The sequence below is a fragment of the Anopheles marshallii genome, chromosome 2 (assembly GCF_943734725.1).
Source record: "Anopheles marshallii chromosome 2, idAnoMarsDA_429_01, whole genome shotgun sequence".
Taxonomy (NCBI): Eukaryota; Metazoa; Arthropoda; class Insecta; order Diptera; family Culicidae; genus Anopheles; species Anopheles marshallii.
The window spans coordinates 7,237,590-7,257,713 of record NC_071326.1 but is presented as its reverse complement, the minus strand read 5'-3'; the positions used below and the strand labels follow the sequence as shown (position 1 = coordinate 7,257,713).

The following is a 20,124-nucleotide window of genomic DNA, read 5'->3' as shown; positions in this document are numbered from 1 at the left end:
ATAGTTATCTCACCAATCTGTGACGACACGGGAATACGTCCGCACTGGCTACTTTGGCTGACGATCGCACTCGGCGTGCTGTTTTTGATCATGCTACTGATGAACATCTTCCTCTGCACGGCCATGAGCTGCAGCTGTGCGCAGACTGAGGTAAGTTGGACGGCAATAGAAAAGGAACTTCCCGGTGAACACTTAACACTTTTTCCCCGCCTCTACTTCACAGATCATCGAGAAGGAACCGTCTATCATCGAAGAGTACGATCCGTACCGAAGTTGGCACGGGTCACAGTACGGATCGCGTTACTCGCTGCATGGTGGCCGCGAGGGTGGCCACAACAAAGGTTACACGAGCGGTGGCAGTACGATCCACTCCAACCGATCGCTGCCGATCGACTCGGACCATTACGCGATCGTGCACAGCCGACCCGGTTCACGGCATTCCGGACTGCACGGACATCGGCCACGTGGACCACCGAGCAATATGTAAAAAAAAAACTGCTTCCATTGTGGGTGTGTGTAAGGAAAACGATAAGCTCGGACGATAAGTTTATAAACCACTAGCCCCCCCAAATCTGAAACGGTTGCACCTGCTTCAACTCGTTCGATTTTCATAGCCTGGCGAATAGCGCGGATCGCTGGTGGGTTGAGTGAAGATGCTGGCCCATTGAAGCATCGAAATACGCACAGTGAAATTGTACATAACCGGACGTGCGTGTATGCCAATGGTGTGTATGTGGCTTTTTTTCTTCTTTTAATATTAATCAGTCTACACTCTCCGATACTCGGGAGCGAACAGAGTAATCGATCATCCACGGTCCAATCGAACAAATATTGCGAACGAAAGATTTCAAGTTCTACAATAAGTGTGTAGTAGCGTACAGCATCGGCAGGAGATGCTATGAAATGCGTTAACTTAACTTATACACAACCGATAGCGCATCAATTATTCGTCGAGTTCGCTCAAACTCTTCACAAAGAGGATTTTGTACTGCGGTTAGCATACCACCAGGCGCACACTTTCATACCGTCCACACGGTGGTAGTGAGCATTTTTGTTTTAATATGATTCCATTTAAATGTACCGATTATCGGCCAGCCGAAGACTGACAAATGCCATGTAAACGTACGTCATTCTGCTGGATTTTTTACAATCTACCATCTGTAGAACAAAACAAAAAATACGCAAAACGCAAATTTCTTCATCCGAGAATAAAGCAAGAAAGCAGCGAAGGAAATGATTAGCACAAGTTATTCGCCTGCACCGTTTGCACAGGGACTAAATGATGTTGATTTAATTACCACTAGCATTGGGTGAGTTAGTGATCGATGTGTAAAAGTTACTTTAAACAATTAAAAAACCCATAGGTAATAAACTAGTAAAACTAGCTGTAGCTGGAGGTACAGGAAACTGCTTCATCGTAAGCATCGGAAGCAGCAAATAATGAGATAGATTAATAATTGTAACCCTTCACGAAATGATGATCATTTTGCAAACGATTGAAACGTTTGAAAAATCCTGCAGTAATAAGTATCCATGCAAAGGCAGTGAGAAGGTATTTGCTTTTAAACAATTGTAAATTTTTGCATAAGACAGACTAGTTAATAAAGGTACATACTAATACGATAAAAACAAAACAAAAGCAGTCGCTCTGTTTTTGGGCGAGATAAAAAGTTGGTATCCGAAACGTCACTATTTTGCTGGGTAGTATGAAAACCGGTTTATTAATTTCCTACTGCAAATATTATGACTTACTGAATTAGGTTTACGATTCGCAGTATCGATAACAAACCGCCCGCTTCATCGATGAGTTTTGCCCTACCATTTCTACTCGTTCTTAGCGTCTATCTTACGATGTAAACTACACACTACAAGCAAATACCGTTGTGAAAGCTGTACATTTCGACGCAGCAAAAACAAACATATGTGTACCGTGAAAATGAACCGTTCGGCTTGAGATTAATCGTTCGATCTGTTGTGTTGATGCATTGGACAGTTTCCAACAAAACATAACTCGCGATCGTTCTGCATCTTACCCGATGGTACAAAACATATGAAATTGGATTTATGAGCCGCACAACACACTGCTTTCCTATAGCATGAGAGTAAGAATTCGAACGGGTAGGTAGTACTGTACCGGTTATCCGAACTTTGTACGATCAGAATGCATCTTAGAATGATTGGATCCTGAGTTCACCAAACGTTTTGTTCAGAATTCTTTTTCGTGACACATTTCCATTGTTTTTTTTCCATTGTTATGAATGACTCACCACTAGAATTACTTACAAGTGAAGCAAAATGCTTGCTTATGATATTTTATCCCAGACTGAATTCAGCCATCTACTGCCGACTGTACTATTTGATTTGAAATGGTTGCTAATGAATGGTTGCTGCTTCGGAAGCTTCCAAATTGTATTTCCAATTTGTGAGTCGTTTTATCCCGAGGGACAACTCCAAAAGCAAATCCATGTATTACAGTAATAATTTCAAAATTAGAGTAAATGTTGCGAAAAAATTACCGCAGGTCCGAGCGGTACTTTACGAATAACCGGAGTAGTACTGTTGGTGCAAACCCATCCCGGAAGAACTGATACCGATGAGACTAATTTCTTCCTGTACTTTTGCAACGCTTCAGACGGTACGATCAGTTATCGTCCGGGTTGGACGCCCGGAACGTGATCTGAATGCTCTTTGACGAACGATCAATGGAAGTCTTGCGTCTACTGAGACTTTCCGCGTCCTCATCCATTTCCACAACGGATGCGTCTTCCTCCATTTGGTCCGCTGACAATAGTCGTACAGGTTTCGACTCTTCCAAAGGCATATCCCGCCGTTCAATGGTATCTACGATTGTGGATAGGATAGTCACTCCAAATGGTTCTTTAATTTACGCTGGTTACGCGACCTAACTTACCATGCTTTTGGTCAGTATTATGAATCGTAATCTTAAACCTTGACACCATCGATGCTGGTAAGGCAGGCCCTTCGGCCACTTCGAGCGGTTCGTCCTGCTCGTAATGATACGAACTGTGCGGATCGTCGTCCTCATCGTCTTCTTCCATCTTTGATCGATCATGCTTTGAACCGCCACCGATGCTTTCGTCGAAGTTACCGGAAGATTTTACCCGCTCGTAACCACCGGCATTGGAACGATCTTTCGCATCGTGTTCCTCCAGCGATTTGATGTCAGCTCTGAACCGTGCTTCCACCGCTTCAATGCTTTCCATCACTTCTTGTCGCTTTTCTTCCATCATTTCTGCAAATAAATCAAACTGTTGGTTAGCAATTCGTGACGCTAGTACGAACCATATCCCTTCACTCACTTTGTTGCTCCTGCTGGCAATCGGCCAGCTTCTTTTCCATGACAGCATTCATCCGCTTTGGTAGGTAGTAAATCGGTGGGTTGGTTTTCGTTTTGATAAAGTTCTGCAGCGGTCGTTTCGAGTTTTCCCACGTTTCCAGCGCTTTCAGCATGGCCACCTTTGTTTCCAGTGCACGGATTTCCAACTGTTGCCGTTTGCGATCCGTAAACAGGCATTGCTTCTCCTTGAGCATGTTTTCTCGTTCCATCTTTTCCTGCTCCTCCAGCTTCTTCTCAATCAATGCTTTCTTCTCCTCTTTGGACTTCAGTTTCGACTCCTCCTGGGAGAACTTTTGCAGCGTACCTAACAGCGAACCGAAGATGCGACGGTTACGAGCACGCGACCGTTCGTCCGAACCTTGCGCCGCCACAATGTCCTCCTTGGAGGGCTGTTCTTTGATGACGCGGGAAAAAATTCGAGGTTTCTCGTAATCTACATCACGATTTGGAGGACCGGAAAGACGGCTGAAAACGGACTTCGTTTCTCCTATGGCACGCCGTTTGGCTGGATTTTGACTGGGGTCCGGGTAGGCTCTACCATGGTCCCGGCGTGGCCCCATCCCATGAGGTGAATCGAACCCGACTGAGCTTCGCTTGCGGGAATCGTACGCCTCCTTTACGACGGGACTTTTTTTGTTTCCTCCGTTCGGGGCATACGGTCCGGTGGCATCATCGCGACCATTGTTATTGTACTGCTCCGTACTGGCCGGATCGCGTCCAAATATTCTCCGAATGTTATCATTTAGGCCTTTCAGGTTACACCTTGCACGGTCCAACTCCTGCTGCAGATCGTTGTACCCCTTCATAATCTCAGTTGCCATCGTGACCGGTTCCGGACTGGTTGTAGTCACACTTTAATACACCGTTTTCGCTTCTTTCAACAAATTTTCACTTATATTTTGTCGGAAAAACATTAGTTAAACAATTTGTTTCTTTTTTGGTTATCTTTTCTTTCTTTTCTTTTAATTTTACACATTGACGGTTGATGGTGTAGCGCCACTGATACACGCTGTGGGCAAATCACGTACCAAATGACAGCAATGGATGCTGGCAGCATGAATGTTTTAGTACAACAGTGATTTGAATTCAACGCGCTCAATTTTCCATCATTTGCTTGGTTCAACTAAAATTAAACAAATCGGATCATCCGGAATTTGTTTGCTTACAAACTATTCCTCGAAACAACCACAAACACATTTTAACCCACCGATTGATTTGCACAGTTTTACTCCACTGTGCGAAAGGGCTTTTGCAATGCTGTCACTGTTCAATTAGCTCACAACAACAAATCCTGCTGTCAAAAACGGCAATAACCACAGCGCGCTGTGTTGGCAAAGAAAATTGCACTCCTCTACTGCCTCCGGAAATCGAGAGTTGATCAGTTATTTGAATGAAAGTGTGGCATTTTTGAAGACCGCAGATCATGAGCAATCTACCGGACGTAGCACAGCTAAAGCTGGAAGAAAATCACAACAGTGGGGCTGAAAATGTGGCTGCTCCAGTCGACGAAGATGTGGTGGATCCGTGGACCGTAACTAGCACATCCGATGCTGGAATCGACTACGATAAGTTAATAAGTGCGTACAGATAGGTTTTGTGGAACGTCACTACAAACAGCATGATTCACTTACCCTTTTCCCGTTTACAATGTACAGAACGTTTCGGATGCTCACATATCGATGCGGCCCTGATCGAGCGGCTGGAAAAGGTCGCAGGAAAACCGGTTCACCATCTGATCCGCCGTGGTATATTCTTTTCACACCGTGACCTACACACATTACTGAGTGCGGTGGAAACGGGCAAAAAGTTTTACTTGTACACCGGCCGTGGACCGTCGTCGGATTCGATGCATTTAGGTCATCTAGTGCCATTTATTGTGACGAAGTAAGTGGAGGAGTCCGGGGAAGGGTTGGAAATGGATGATGCAAATGTGGCGTTTTATTGCAGGTGGCTTCAAGAGGCGTTTGATGTTCCGTTGGTCATTCAGCTGACCGATGATGAGAAGACGTTGTGGAAAGATTTGACCGTCGAGCAGTCGATGCGAATGGCTCGGGAGAACGCGAAGGATATCATCGCCATCGGGTTCGATCCGACCAAAACGTTCATCTTTTCCAACCTGGAATTTATGGGCCAATGTCCACAGTTCTATCAGAACATTATACGCATCCAGAAATGTGTGACGTTCAACCAGGTGAAGGGCATCTTTGGGTTTGGAGATTCGGACGTAATAGGAAAGATTGGTTTTCCGGCGGCGCAAGCCGCACCAGCGTTCTCCACAACATTTCCGTTCATCTTCGGCGTAGACAAGCTGCCAGTACTGATACCCTGTGCAATCGATCAAGATCCGTACTTCCGCATGACGCGTGACGTATCGCCAAGGTTAGGCTTTCCGAAACCGGCCCTAATCCATTCGAGTTTCTTCCCCGCATTGCAAGGAGCCCGAACGAAAATGTCGGCCAGCGATACGAATTCGGCCGTTTTTCTTACCGACAGTGCGAAACAGATTAAAACGAAAATCAACAAACATGCTTTCTCTGGTGGGCGGCCAACGCTCGAGGAACACCGGGAGCTTGGTGGTAACACGGACATTGACGTGAGCTTCCAACTGCTTCGCTTCTTCCTCGAGGACGATGCTGAGCTGGAGCGCATCCGTGTGGCCTACGGGAAGGGTGAACTGTTGAGCGGTGAAATTAAAAAGATCGCCATCGATACGCTACAACCGATCGTGGCCGAGCATCAGAATCGCCGGAAGGACGTTACCGATGAGGTGCTCGATCTGTTCCTTACACCGAGAAAGCTTAACTACAATTTCAGCGTTATCGTGTCCGGTGACAGTGCCAACGGTCCTGGCACGGGGGGAAAGAAAAAGGGCAAGGATAAGAAGGCGCCCAAGCAGAATTAGCTACGAGCACGATACGCGGGGTGGCATCAGGCAAGCAATTATCGGTACTTTAGGGGATTATGATAAGTGGCACTTACGTCACTCATCCTTCCCACGTTCGGCAGCAGTGCTTCGATTGAATACGTTTAAAATGACACGAACGCAGTGTATCACCACAGTGGGGTATAAGCTTTCACCATTGGTGGGTATTTATTTATTTTATTTATAGCCGCGTTGTTGCTTAGCTTTTTGCAAGTAGAAAAAAAGCTGCACGGCAATGAATAAACTGCAAATTCGAAATTGTACATCTATGTTGAATGAATATGTGAAAGAAAGAAGATAATTTTAGCTACAAAAATGTAATATCCATCAGCAGGAAGGAATGTTGGGATGATTCTCGTTAACTGTTATTACGGCTCTAGCTAGTTAATACGATTTACCTTCACTACCTACTATCGTCTCTACAACCCACTGTCGTCCCTTATGTCCCTCCTGATCTCAATCCTTCCTGTTTTAATGTTTAGTGTTCGATGTGATACTGATCTCCCTGGCGTTGCAATCACTTTGCCCTATCACCCAACACCGCGCCAGAGGTGTCGCAACGCCAGGGACGTCAAACGTTTCGTCGCAAAAAGGAATTTATAGCAATAAATGTAATATTTCACTAAACTATTAGGTAATAACACATATTTCATTTCTTTATCCTCCTCACATATGCGCTGAGCCCTTTCCATTCGTCCCTTCACTTTGCACCAATTCAAGGGTTCTGGGATAGGAGGATTAGACACGCGAAGCATGACTTATAGCCTGTACTTAAGACAAGCATTGATGATCAACAGGTTGAAGAAGAGACATACCTGGTGTCTGGTGGTTCTGATCGTCTCTTGATATCAAAGATTGGGCTACACACACTTGTACGATCAGTCACACAGTAACAAAATCCAAAGGACGACAACCTCTACGAAATCCTGATACATAGTGCTGTTGAATATCAGTGTCCTCGCCGAAAGAGATCGTTCCCACGGGATATGATAAACGAAAACCCTTCCGCTAGCTCGATAAATGTTTATTAAAGACCGATCGTGGATCATATCGAAGTTATACAGATTACACATTAAAAAGCCGAAAAATGGCATTCCGACATGGGTCAGTGTGAGCGCATCGTAGAACGAAAAACGTGTAAAACGCTCAACAAATTACAATATTTAATACGTATGTAATGAACTTGTAATAAAGTGACGCATACAAACACTCTCTCCACGCCACTGCCACCAACAAGTAGTCGGCAGCATTCAATAAAACACGTGTAAAAGCTACCTGTTTTTCCTTGTCACCTTGTCCCAATGGAAGAAGATAAATGATCCTCAAGCAAATGCGAACAAAAGAATCCGTCCGGCAGCGTTGGACCCATGGCTGAAGATGCTGCTGCTGCTGCTGCTCTACATTCAGCTACACACCGTTCTACGGAGGAACGCCGAAGCGAAACGATGAAACTTCACTCGGAAACACTTGTGCACACAATAACGCACACATCAAACTTCTCCTGCCGATGATGATCCAATCTACCGCACTGGTGGTTGGAACACCATTGCATACGGGGAAGCGCTACCGATAGAGAAAAATCGGAACCTTCGTCCGCACGGCCAAACGGTTGCGTGGAAAACGTGGTTGGATGTGATAGAACCGGACGGTGGAAGTAAATAAGGAACGCCCGACAATAGTTCTATGTGGATTTCTGTCGGAATAGGACCCTGTCCTTGATGCAACGGCCAAGCGTCGCGTTGCGATGCAGAGCTAATCGACGATCGACGTGCGTTAGTGTCATTCGGCATGTCATATGGAACGTTACGCATTGATAGCAAACGGAAGTTCTAGTGCGTGGTACAAGTGTGCAAAGTTAGGTTCATCTAGAGCAAGTGGATTTGATAGCCGTCGTTTGTGCCGTTTGCGTTCCAAAAACACAATGATTCCGTAGTGCAGTGTTCAGGAGGACAGATAAGGTGGATACATGTGCGTACAAAACCGTCTGTATGCAAATTAGAGGAAATAATATAGTGCAAATATTGTGCAGTTCCATTTCATGCGGACGGTGCTTACCGAGTGTCGAATGCATAATGAATATAGCCGATCTCATACCAATCGATCTTTCGAACGATCGCGAATATCCGACCGTGTGCAGTTCGCCGCTGGTCACTGGAAGCGATGTAGCTCACCGGTCGATCGATGTTCCGTCCTCCATCAGCTACATCCACGTTCCTACGCCCACGTTCGCCACGTTCGCTGCACCAGTGCCCGCCACACTGCCGGCGATCTTTCCCTCGACAACGTTCGAACGACGCTATCCGACGAGACGCACCACGAATCTAGGCGCTGCGACCACCACACTCTACTCCCTACCGATAGCTTCGCCCCCCGTGCAGGTGCTAGCCTCCGGCCATGGTGACAATGGTGACCCGAGTGGGATCACCATTCCGGTCAGCGTGCTTAAGCTGACGCCGCCGCGATCTTCACCGCCTGCCACGTTGCTGCAGGCAAACGATGTGCACCGTCCGGCGACGCCAGTGTTTGCGATGGATTTTACCAGAATCAGCAGTACCGGGATGGGGGACGAAAGTGACCGGCTGGTGAAGAACGTGGTGCTATCGTTTGCCAGCACCAGCACGAAGGAACCGGACCACACCTCGACGGAGGGGGGGTTCTCTTCCGGTGGTCAAAGTCTAACGACCATGACGACGCCTTCGTCCAACTCCTCCACCTCGTCCGTTGCCGATGTGCTGAACCAGTGCGACGTTACCCTCTGGAGAAAGCGAGCCCTGGAGATCGAGAAAGGTAAGACGCTCCCCGTGATCCGGCTTGCTCTGCGGGAAATTATGCGAACCGTGTGTGTTTTAGATTACAAAAAATCCGCATGCGATCGCGAACGGACGAGGATGCGCGATATGAACCGTGCGTTCGATATGCTGCGCTCGAAGCTACCCAACAAGAAACCGTCCGGCAAGAAGTACTCCAAGATCGAGTGTTTAAGGCAAGTATGGCTGTCCATCATCGTTTTCGGTCTCCGTGTGTGTGTGTTTGACGCTTAGTCCCTCCATCACTCACATCCCCCAGGGTGGCAATACAGTACATAAGACATTTGCGGCGAGAACTCGAATATCCTACCACACCGTCGCCGGAACCGCACGAGTACACGTACGAGGTGGTCACCCCGTACAATCACATCCCACCGCCGTCGGGTGCCTACGTTGGGCTGGACACGAACAACAACAGTCTGCCGATCGTTTCGGCCCATTCCTTTACCGTCGTCACACCACCGAGACCTGCGGCCCCGCAGCCCATCATGCCGGCGATGCCCACCCCACAGCCACCGGTTCCACCGCCCGTGGCCCACAACCATCAGTGGTACATAGCGAACAGTGCCGATGGGTACAGCTACTACTATCTTCCGTAGCTCCTTTCTGTTTTAGCAATTGTTTGTAATGGTAAATACTTTAAATATAGTTAATACTGCTTCACAAGGTCGCGTAACGGCAAACGGAAAGAATCCACAGTCCAAGCGGAAGTAGGCATTTTTGTTCTATTAAGTAGCTCAACGATCGATTTGATCATGTCTGGCGTTTAAGGACTTCTTACAGAGCTATTCTTTAAGAAGCCGAAAAGACAATCCTTACTACAGAACTCCCAGCACAGATGAGAGCTGAACCCCGACCCTGGGTGATCCTCGACCTTAGACCAAAGGAATTTGTCGATCATTCAAAGCAGACAGACAGACATGAAGACATCAAACATCGGAAGTCAACTAGTTTAGGTAAGTAGAATTAATAATTTATTTTCTTACTTATTTACCTATCCGGCGCTACAACCGCTCCGCGGTCATGACCTGCTCTCAGTGGCGGATCTAACGATGGGCGGAGTAGGCGGCCGCCTAGAGCCTGGCCGCTGAGGATGTTATCTGGCAGCCCGTTAAGGATGTTATCGGGCAGCCCGTTAAGGATGGTATCGGGCAGCCCGTTAAGGATGTTATCGGGCAGCCCGTTAAGGATGTTATCGGGCAGCCCGTTAAGGATGTTATCGGGCAGCCCGTTAAGGATGTTCCTTACGAGCATGAAGAAAGAGCAAGCATCTTCCTCGCGAACGCGGATATTCCGAAAAAAAGGATGTTATCGGGCGAAAAAAAATGGGTTTCGTCAGTCTTGGTAAAATACCATGTCTCAGAGGCGTATGTGAGTACAGGAACTATATACATTCTATATAGTTCCAACTTCATTCGTCGCGACAAGTGTTTTGAACAGAGAAGAAGACCCACCAGAAAAAAAAAACTCAATGACTGTGTCAGTTACGAATAATAACAATAACTGAATAACATGGACGGTAACAAGCGACGAACCGCAATAATTAAGTTATTAAAATTAAAGAGCATCATAAGATTTAACGGGGAAACCTAGCTGTAAAACCAACGGAATCAAGAAAGGAGTAGAAAACATTTAAAAATAGCTCTGTCATAGACGGAGGATCCGATAAACTGCAGCGAGTATTGGGAGCAAAAATGAAGGAATTGAGCATTGTTTATTAGATGATTATTCTTTCATTAAGATACTCTTGCATCAGTATGATTTGTTTTGTGTTATTTAAATATATTTTTTTATCTACATACTTAAAGCATTAGTGATTGGTTTGCAGTAAATCCCAACTGCATTTTACACATACGTGCACATACGTTAAGGACAATTTTACAAGATTGAGGCTAAAGAATAGTAATTAGTTTTAGAACCCGTAGGGGTTCTCATCACCCAGTAAGAAAATTTAGAATGATTTTGTCTCAAAGCAGCCCTTAAATCGACGATCGTTAGCGAAAGGCCTTTAATCATTTACGCAGTGCTGGTTATCAATACACCGACACTTTTATTCAGCAATGTTTAGTCGCTTCTGTCCACTTTAAGGGAGCGCTTCTTCGACGCTCGCTTAGCTGAGTAGTAACAAAAAGTAGAACAACAAAAAGTTAACATTCCTCTCTTCTCACTCGCGTCTCTCTCTCCCAGGTTCAGGTGGTAATCTCCCCTCTCCCTATTTCTAACCGTATTTCTAGCGATTATAAAACTTTGTGGTTGTTCACACCAATTGAGCTTTGAGAATTGAACTTTGAGCCTGGTCCAAACTGATGAATATTGAAATCCATCTTGCGCTTTGATCTATCCAACTGTCCTGAAGATCCGTCGTTAAACATCCAACAAGAATGATAGAAAGCCGCTGTGCGATCAGTAGTGCGTTTTCGAGTATCGTTAATGTTGACTAAAGTTTTCTATACATCATGGGTGCGCAGCGTCGCTCGCTGTCCCTTAGTCCTCTCATCGTGTCGTCATGTGACAACGACCGCCGTACGTTCGCTCGGTTATCTTCGGCTGCGCGCGAATCGGCTAGCGGGCAGCTGCTTCCTGTTTAGTCGTGACGTTCCGTATTTATTGTGTAATGTGTTACAATAAATTTTGTTGTTTAAATTTGATGGAAACGACCGTCTCGTGATCATTACTTTTAACATATAACAAAAACAAAGAAAATAGGATGTACTTATGCATGTGTTAAGCATGCATCGATACTATAAAAATAAAATAAAAAACTATCATTTTCCCACTCCCCTCATCACCCAACGCACCGCCCGTTGCACATCCTATGCAAACTAAATGCATTCGATCGCCCGTCCGGCTTTGCGCGAACAAACGCGCACGACAGCGCTTGCAGTCTCGTTCCGTTCATAGTAGAAGCTACTAGCCACTGTCGTCGCTGGTGACTCATCGCTAGGAACACGGGCAAAATTACTGGATCAATAGATTAGATTGGAATAGTGCTAAAAAAAAACCAAGAGACCAACCAAAAGAGAACAAATTTTTAACATGGACAACAAGATTCACAAGTGCCGTAACAAAGGTAAGGAAAATCCCCCGATATACGGTCGCGCAAAAACAATAGAAGCGTCGGTTTTTTTAACTACCGATCTAGTGCGATCTTGTGTGCAGTACGTGGTAATTGTGATCTCTGTTGATTGAGTGCTGTTCGTGATGATTATGATCGCCATTGATTGTATGCCCTAATCATTGGCGAATCCAACAAGAAATGCAGTAAAGGATCGCCTGCGTACCAAGTCTGCCGCCTAGTGGGCACCCGAAATTAAGGCGTCATTGTTGTAGTATTTATATCAGCAGTGTATTGTGTGTCACCTTGAGATGTGATAGAGAAGAGTAACGCTTCGCATTCCTTTCGTGTTAGTGACCAACGGGTGTGCGCGGGTCTTCTAATATACGATCCCATCTCCCGAATGCGAGAATTCCACCCTAACCCTACCCCAACCGTACCCTTAATCCCAGTCGGTTGAGGTGTGAAGTCGCGTGGCCTTCGCTGCGTTGGGTCCCAACTGCATTTCCGCTCAGGGCTTTCAAAGAGCTTGTTTCACCGTTGGCCCATGGTGTATGTGTCATACGTAGTGATGCGCGAGGCGGACTGAAAGGGGAGAAGGGAAGGGGGAGTTTATGACCACTTGCGCGCGGTCTCCTATATGTGTTGTATTTTATTGTTCTATTTCAGATGTCTGCAAAAAAGCATGCATCCGCGAGCATAATCGTTCGGTGGCAATGAATGAAGTGTACGCGCGACTTCGTACAATGCTGCGACTAGACCTCAAAACTGCAAAAGCTAAGACACTTGTGTAAGAAATTGGAAAAAAAGTGTAAAAGCTCTAACCACAAGCTAGTCCTTAACACATACTACTTTTTTCTTTGCTCATCAGTGAAGTCATACAGTACATGAAGATGATGGTGCATGTTTTGGAGACTAGCGATGGAGCCAATGGTGACGATAATAGATCAAATGGGAGTGCGAACGGTGAAACTGCTGAGGAATTAGAACAGCAGTACACACTGAATGAAAATTTCCGTGCCATTCTACCGGAAGAACTGCAATCACTGGAATTATCAGCACTAGCCACTAAAATGCCATACATCATGAAGCTGCTGACGCTAAACCCGCAGAAACCAACAGCAGCCAATTTGGACAATAACGCCAATGTGCCTACTCAAAATGAGAATCTACTTGAACGAGGGTCTGAGAGCATGGAGGTTGATACTACAGCAGAACCGCCGGAATGTTTGCCGATGACCATGGACGATGGGGATGTAGAAATGGCTGCCATTACGAGTCTCGTGGACAGCATTCAGTCCGATCCTTCGAGCGAGGATCCATCCCCGGCTGTCGTGCAAGGGCCGGAACCAATGGAGGTGGATTATGCTGCTGCTGAGGAATTAGAGCAGCAGTACACATTGGATGAACATTTCCCTGCCATTCTACCGGAAGAGCTGCGAGCACTGCAATTCAAAGAGCTCCCAATAAATATTCCATTCGTCAAGAAGCTGCTGGCAATGCACCCGCAGAAGTCGACAGCAGCCAATTTGGACTATGCTGCCAATGTGCCGGAAAATGGATCGACCGCATCAGGGACGCCTATGGAGACGTTGATGACTTGGTAGTTGGATACAGTGAACAACCAACAGTGGTAGAGGAGATTATCGAACAACCACCAGAAGATAACACAAACGTGTCGTTCACACAAAAGCCATCCTGCTTGTCCACTAATTCCGAAAGGGTTCGAAATGAGAATCTATTTGAACGAGGGTCTGAGAGTATGGAGGTTGATACTACACCAGAACCGCCGGAATGTTTGCCGATGGCCATGGACGATGAGGATGTAGAAATGGCTGCCATTACGAGTCTCGTGGACAGCATTCAGTCCGATCCTTCGAGTAAGGATCCATTCCTGGGTGCCGTTCAAGCGCCGGAACCAATGGAGGTGGATTATCCAACAACCGGTGAGCTGGAAAGAAATCTGGGAGAAGTGGGTGTTGACTGGTTAGACTACAGTATACTTGATGACGACGCATTCTTCAACCAACAGAATCGGTTGATCTATATGGACACTGATATGGAAGAATGGGATGCAATGGAAGTAGATTCAGAATTTGGTGATCTCCACACTAGCCATTAACGGCCATTAAGCCATGGAAACAGTAATCCTCGATACTTCGATGGATACCTTTGGTTCCAAGTTCCTTAATCGAGATTTTTTTTTAAATATGTATTATAATATTTGAAAATGCTTCAAATCTTGCAAAGCTCTTCGAAGTATTTTTGTATATACTGACACCATTTCGCTATGGCCGTTATCAGTAATTATCAGTATTATTATTAACCAACTTTTTAATACGTATATGTGTCCATTTTAAATAATTTGTTGCCAAAATTTTAAACTTTCTCTGCGATATTTCTATACTACTGATCTAATATTCTCTAGAAAATGGTGATGTATTTAATTGGCCAATTACTAATGGAATTTACCATTTTCTCGGCACCTTTACTCTCTTAGTCTCTGCACGATTTTTGTCAGGTATGGCCACCAGTTTTTTTGCTCTCTTGTTTATACCTGTTAATTTAATCACAGTTTTATGTTGCCAAAAGGCAAAGTATTTATTACAGTAACAGTTACGATAACATTCATTGCAAAGATAACGAAACAAACGGATTTACTAGAGACCTAAAATGAGGCTAGTGCTGCTAAATTAGTACCTAGATAATGGAACAAAATCAGGGAAAACACATCGTGTTATTTACAAACGAGAGAAAATAACAGCTGAAGAGATCGTACAGGTGTACAGGTATTGCATACATTTCAACCACAGTGAATTGCCGTTACTGTAACGCTGCATTGCATACTTTACAAGTTTTCGGGGAATTTGTGCGTGCACGTGGTGTGATTGTATTTACCGTGTCTTCCAACTCGTGGTCCTAAAAGCCAACATGTACCTTTAAAGACTGGCTATTTTTCGGTGTTCAGCACTATTGTGCTAGCACTATTCAGTGATAAGATCCACATTGACCGCAATGAGCAAGGTCAGAGGTCTCAGGTTTACCAACTACGAGGGCAGGGTTAGCATGTCGAGGACAGCGTTAGCATTACGATGAAAGGTGACGAATATTTGGTGTTCAATATGCTAATATAATTATTTTGTATGTGTTCACAGCCCTATATTGCCTCCTGGTGCACAAATTCCGACCCTCAAATGTATCCCTTTACATCCAGCACCCTAGCATTGAAAGATCCTTTATCGTTCCCCTGTCCATCCATGGGCATTTTACTGCTTTATCACCTCTACCCACATTCCACTTACATTGCACTGGCTGTTCAGAATAGTCTAGGTTAAGTTATTGACATGTAAAAAAAAACAAAAGATTTTGTAAAGGCAACAAAAAAAATAAATAAATCATGAAAAAAGTAATATCATCCTATTGTCGTTATCTTAATACTAACACTATTTTAATACTACTAATACTAACTAAACACACTTATAAGGAAAATTACCTTATTGTTTATTAGTACCATATTTAAATTAGATACAATTCTATACATATCTATTTATTATTTCCCATATTACTTGTAAAAAGTTTTATGGGAGTTTTGCTTCTTTTAATCGTTTTTTTGTCTTCTTTTAATGTTCATTTTTAAATGCTTTATTTAGAAATAGCTATTTGGTGATGGAATCGAGGAGGATGCGAGGAGTGGTTTTCGAAACAAGATGCTCAAGCTTTCGCTTTCCTCTAGCATTTTCCAGGACGCAGCGAATGCCAACTTGATCTGTTGAAACACATATTTGTCATGCACCGATTTACCGGTGTTTGTACGATTGAACGGTTCTGTGGGGGTTGAAGAATGAGAATGACGGTAAACTATCGCTATTGATGCGTTTCACCAGCGCGAGTGACAAATCATACAATACCTTCGATGAACAGATAGTTGGTAATACCAAACTGTTCGCTGCCATTCCATTTGCAATCTGATATAGGCAAAATGGTTCCTGTCCTAACCGATATAGCATAGTTTGCGTAACTAGAACGAAGGGCATTACAATGAAGAGCCGAATGTAATGTACATCGACGGGAAAACTTACTCAAACTCAGCATAGTATTGGTAAAATTTTAGCAGCAGCTCGCCAAGACTGTCCTTATTTTCCGATTCGTGTGGATCGATGCGTTCCAGCAAATTGCTATTATAGTTGTCTTGCTGCAAAAACACAAGAAGCAGCTTATTTTGCATACTGTTACATTAAAACCAAACAAAATATATTTTTTCATCATTTACTTACACCAAATTTTTCCGGATAAAGCTTATGCAGACACGGTACTACCGCGGGAGTAACACCGTACTGTAGGAAGTTGATAACCATCAGCACCAACGAATAGCTGGACATGGTGGACTTTATCGGATTGTTCAGGTTGTGATGCTGAGCCCACAGCTTTATGACCATCACCAACGGTCGCACACGCTCGTCCACTGGAACGCAAGAGAAATAAAATAAATGACAATGGCCACAAGCGTGATAAAAAAAAAAGCAAACTACCACTACGCACACTGAGCATAGCAGTGCAGCAGATGAGTATTTCGTATGCCCACGCGATTGTTGATGCTCAGATCGATGTCAATATTTTCCTGCACATTGCGAAACCGTAGGATGGGCACCTTTGCCCTTATCAGATCAAGATGCTCAAAGCTGCTGGCAGTGGGGATCGATTCGATGAAGCTTTTCACCCGCAGTAAGTTGTTGAGCGCTTCCGTGCGCGAATCGCAATACGTTGGACCATCAATGTCCACGATGCACATGTCCATGTCTGAGTTGTCCGTGCCGAAGCCCGAAATGGTGCTTCCCATAAGGTATAGTTCGTACTTGGGCAACCAGGATGCCATCTGCTGGAAGGAGTTGTACAACTTTTTCCACAGCCTCATCTTTTTCGCAAACGTTGTCTCGGACTGCATATTCGCGTGAAACATGCACCAAATATCCATCGACAATGGATCCTCCGTGGGCGACACATTGGTAGTGTGCATTGGTGTTGCTTCGAATGAATTGTTGAGAGGTGACGTCACACGGTTAGGTGATAAGGTTTCCGCGTCTGAATTCTCTTCGTTTTCCATAACCGGAGATTGGAAGGATTCATCATAGTCCTGGAAGTCACCGGTGCTTTCTGGTGTTGGATCGTTTTTCTTTTGCTCCCTTTGTTCTAACAGATAAGAAAGCTGTTGTCGCGGTGTGTCGGAGTCTAATTGTTGTTCTTGTACCCATTCACGCTCAAAGAACTTCGGAGGTTCACGGACGTTTTGTGTCCATGTTTCATGTTTACCTCTATACATTGGATGTTTTTGATAGTTGTAGCCAAATTTGAACAAAAGCCAATTGTTGTGATAACCGTAGCAGCGTAGCAAATTAGCGAACGTATGATTCGATTGGACAGATTCTGTACGCCTTTGTACAATGCTTTCTCCGTAGTTTCTATCGCTGCGTTCGAAATACATATGCTGCCGGACGTTGTTTAAAAAAGTAACCGTATACTTGTATGGCGTGGCATTGGGAGTTCTGGCACCGTTTTGGAACACTTGCTGGCCGAAATAGCGCATATGCGAACGGAGTGGATGATTGTCCGATGGATGATATTCTAGCTGTTGACTATAAAATCCAACATGATGATTCCATCCAGCGTTTGAGGTGTTCCCATAGTGACCGTTCATTCTCGTCGAATGTCTTGGATGTTCTACGTCCATTCTGACGTGGTAAGTCCCCATTTTATAGTTCGCATCAGAAGACAACGAAGCTGTAATTTTGGGACAGTTAGAGAAAGACGTTTTTCTCACCTTCGTTCTTCCCATCGGCGGTTTTGGTGCGTTCAATGGTGGTTTAATAACTGCAACGGAAAAAAAGATTAAGATGTACAATTCTTTACCTAAGCTTAAGCCGATTTTGCCTTTACTACACTTACCTTCAGCGGATAGATATGATTTCCGTGGTAAGCAGTAATAATTGTTGTGCGTTCGTAGACTTCACCCGAGTCGGATAGCTATGAGCATGTGTTGAGATTATTTCTTTCATTGACTGCTTCGATTGACAATGGTACGTATGCTTACAAATTTCAAACACCTTTCGGATGATTACAACATTTGTTTCTTTTCTTCAGATGCTGTTTCCCAACTGTTCAACGGAGTTTAATAAGGAACTGTAACAATTCTGGCATTTGAACCATCCAACACCAACACCGTTTACGACTAAACTACGAAGTAAATCGCTCCTAATCCTTAACCATTGTGTTTTCTACTATTTCTACAACCTCAAAAATATACATGCCCGCTCAATCAACCAACTAAAAGCTTATTCATTCACATCTTTTGTACACAACATTCAGGTGATTGGTCATCGGTGTATTAGTTGTCTCCATATCCGTTCGAATCTCCAACGTTCCGTCCGCATTTAAACGGTAGCTTTTCACGACCGCTTTTACGGCTGGGTCTTTACCAAAGGACATCCGGTCAACCGACTTCGAGACCAGCTTTAGTTCGTGCCCTGTCGCTTCTCCTTCCTCCAGCACAACCAAACCGAAGTTGTGTGCTACCATGAACGCCACCTGGTTGGTGCCTGGTTTTATGCGAAGAAAGCCTCTTTCGAGGTGCATCGGAGCACCGGACACGGGATGACGGGAGTTTGCCTCATAGTTAAGCAGCGGTTGTCCCAAGGATTCGAACTTGATGATCTCATTGTAGGAAAAATCTTTGATGGTGGGATAACTTCCCTTCGCTGTCACGGATTCCCATGTCCCAATCAACCATTGAATAGGTTACAATGCCTCGTGTACTTTAGCCATCTACAAAACAGTATGAAACGTTGTTAAATTATTAGTGTTACGGATTGTGTATATGTATTTTGGGTAGGAAATACTTCGTTTTGCAGAATTATAATTGTATTTACAGAAAACACCTTTTCGCGCCGGTACGATGATGTTTGTTTACGTTTTGTAATGTGTTAAGCCGTGTACAAAGCTACATACAGTCAGTTTTGCGTGGAGCCGCAAGTTCTCGATGTTATATAACTTTTGGTCATATTATGTTGAAATATTAAGTGAAAACGAGTTGTTAAATTCTTCAATCAAAACGAAATTTTCGTCTTTTTACCTTTACTTCCTTTATAAATAAAAAAAAGTTTGCACACTATCTATTTTTAGTACAGCTCTCGGCACGCGGCCGGCTTTTTGGCATTTGGCAGCACGCTCCGCAAGTTCAATTCGAGAAGCTTCGTCAAAGTTGGAAGACTATCGTGATCTCTTTCCAGCACATTTCTCACTCCATCCCACAACTATGGGCCAGAACGCCACCAGAACATACTATGGACCAGCGGTTTCTGGTCAAAATAGAGCGCCTATTGATAGCAGTCATTTGTGTGCGGTCTGTCAACAACTTTAGCCTTTTTACTGTCACAATAGTTGGTGCAGCGAACAAACACCGCAAACGAGGGTAAATTTGCGTATCAGCTGTATTAGAAAAACCTGTGGGATTCTGTTGGTGCGCAACTTAAAGCGAGCTCGACCAGTTCTAGACGGTGCATCGAACGTCTTATCGCGCTGGAATGCAGTGACCGTAGTGGAGTATCTGTGTGTGAGTGTGTCGCGAGACAAATGCGTTTGCAGATTCCGATTCCTTGGCATGCTTTTTGGCGAAGGTATACGTACACGGAACGGTAATTGAAGTTGATAAATCTTCGATTTAGAAATTGATTTTTCGGCATTTTCACCTATCTAGCGGATAGAGTCTGCAATTGCCAGGGCATGGAGAAGAAAACAAACGCGTGTGAATAGAGTAGATGTGTGCGTGTGTGTGGATGGGAATGGGTAAGAGAGTGAGCCTTGAATTCAGTCTGAAGTCAGTGGTCTTCAAACTGCAGCACATTATTGTCTTTTATTGATTAATTCGTTGAATTTAAAGTTTTTTTGTGTAATATATCTAGTTCCTCTTATTCGAAGCCTTGAATAATAT

The 20,124-nt window shown here is 44.5% G+C and overlaps 6 protein-coding genes across 6 annotated transcripts in view; 3 read left to right on the top strand and 3 right to left on the bottom strand.

Moving 5' to 3' along the window:
- The window catches only part of LOC128719201 (uncharacterized), a 36,014-nt gene extending 35,527 nt beyond the window's left edge, over window positions 1–487 (top strand). The window contains exons 6-7 of the mRNA XM_053812824.1: window positions 5–150; window positions 224–487. Coding sequence (XP_053668799.1) covers window positions 5–150; window positions 224–487 — 410 coding nt within the window. The remainder of the gene's footprint in view (window positions 1–4; window positions 151–223) is intronic.
- A 2,154-nt stretch (window positions 488–2,641) lies between these two features.
- Window positions 2,642–4,179, bottom strand: LOC128707693 (pinin). Its single transcript, XM_053802652.1, has 3 exons — window positions 3,321–4,179; window positions 2,912–3,253; window positions 2,642–2,841 (listed from the first exon to the last, which is right to left on the bottom strand). Exons 1-3 carry the CDS (start codon window positions 4,177–4,179, stop codon window positions 2,642–2,644), a joined length of 1,401 nt encoding a protein of 466 aa, XP_053658627.1.
- A 602-nt stretch (window positions 4,180–4,781) lies between these two features.
- On the top strand, window positions 4,782–6,260 carry LOC128719749 (tryptophan--tRNA ligase, cytoplasmic). Its single transcript, XM_053813378.1, has 3 exons — window positions 4,782–4,935; window positions 5,014–5,242; window positions 5,306–6,260. Exons 1-3 carry the CDS (start codon window positions 4,782–4,784, stop codon window positions 6,258–6,260), a joined length of 1,338 nt encoding a protein of 445 aa, XP_053669353.1.
- Window positions 6,261–8,353: 2,093 nt separating this feature from the next.
- On the top strand, window positions 8,354–9,687 carry LOC128708867 (uncharacterized). Its single transcript, XM_053803847.1, has 3 exons — window positions 8,354–9,068; window positions 9,132–9,264; window positions 9,348–9,687. Exons 1-3 carry the CDS (start codon window positions 8,354–8,356, stop codon window positions 9,685–9,687), a joined length of 1,188 nt encoding a protein of 395 aa, XP_053659822.1.
- Window positions 9,688–15,789: 6,102 nt separating this feature from the next.
- LOC128709143 (poly(A) RNA polymerase gld-2 homolog A-like) lies at window positions 15,790–17,973 on the bottom strand. The gene is made up of 5 exons (XM_053804128.1): window positions 16,683–17,973; window positions 16,418–16,605; window positions 16,223–16,335; window positions 16,052–16,161; window positions 15,790–15,968 (listed from the first exon to the last, which is right to left on the bottom strand). Exons 1-5 carry the CDS (start codon window positions 17,971–17,973, stop codon window positions 15,790–15,792), a joined length of 1,881 nt encoding a protein of 626 aa, XP_053660103.1.
- A 500-nt stretch (window positions 17,974–18,473) lies between these two features.
- On the bottom strand, window positions 18,474–18,959 carry LOC128709140 (peroxynitrite isomerase THAP4-like). Its single transcript, XM_053804126.1, is given in 1 exon segment — window positions 18,474–18,959. A coding segment is annotated over 1 exon segment (486 nt).
- Between the last annotated feature and the right edge of the window lie 1,165 nt (window positions 18,960–20,124).

Coding starts and splice junctions, on each gene's coding strand:
- LOC128707693 (XM_053802652.1), bottom strand. CDS start 4,179: ATGGCAACTGAGATTATGAAGGGGTACAACGATCTGCAGCAGGAGTTG. Junction 3,254..3,320: donor TTGCCAGCAGGAGCAACAAA/GTGAGTGAAGGG, acceptor ATTTATTTGCAG/AAATGATGGAAGAAAAGCGA. Junction 2,842..2,911: donor TAATACTGACCAAAAGCATG/GTAAGTTAGGTC, acceptor CCACAATCGTAG/ATACCATTGAACGGCGGGAT.
- LOC128719749 (XM_053813378.1), top strand. CDS start 4,782: ATGAGCAATCTACCGGACGTAGCACAGCTAAAGCTGGAAGAAAATCAC. Junction 4,936..5,013: donor CGACTACGATAAGTTAATAA/GTGCGTACAGAT, acceptor TACAATGTACAG/AACGTTTCGGATGCTCACAT. Junction 5,243..5,305: donor GTGCCATTTATTGTGACGAA/GTAAGTGGAGGA, acceptor GTTTTATTGCAG/GTGGCTTCAAGAGGCGTTTG.
- LOC128708867 (XM_053803847.1), top strand. CDS start 8,354: ATGAATATAGCCGATCTCATACCAATCGATCTTTCGAACGATCGCGAA. Junction 9,069..9,131: donor AGCCCTGGAGATCGAGAAAG/GTAAGACGCTCC, acceptor TGTGTGTTTTAG/ATTACAAAAAATCCGCATGC. Junction 9,265..9,347: donor TCCAAGATCGAGTGTTTAAG/GCAAGTATGGCT, acceptor CACATCCCCCAG/GGTGGCAATACAGTACATAA.
- LOC128709143 (XM_053804128.1), bottom strand. CDS start 17,973: ATGGGAAGAACGAAGGTGAGAAAAACGTCTTTCTCTAACTGTCCCAAA. Junction 16,336..16,417: donor TTTATCCGGAAAAATTTGGT/GTAAGTAAATGA, acceptor GTGTTTTTGCAG/CAAGACAACTATAATAGCAA. Junction 15,969..16,051: donor CAACTATCTGTTCATCGAAG/GTATTGTATGAT, acceptor CAACCCCCACAG/AACCGTTCAATCGTACAAAC.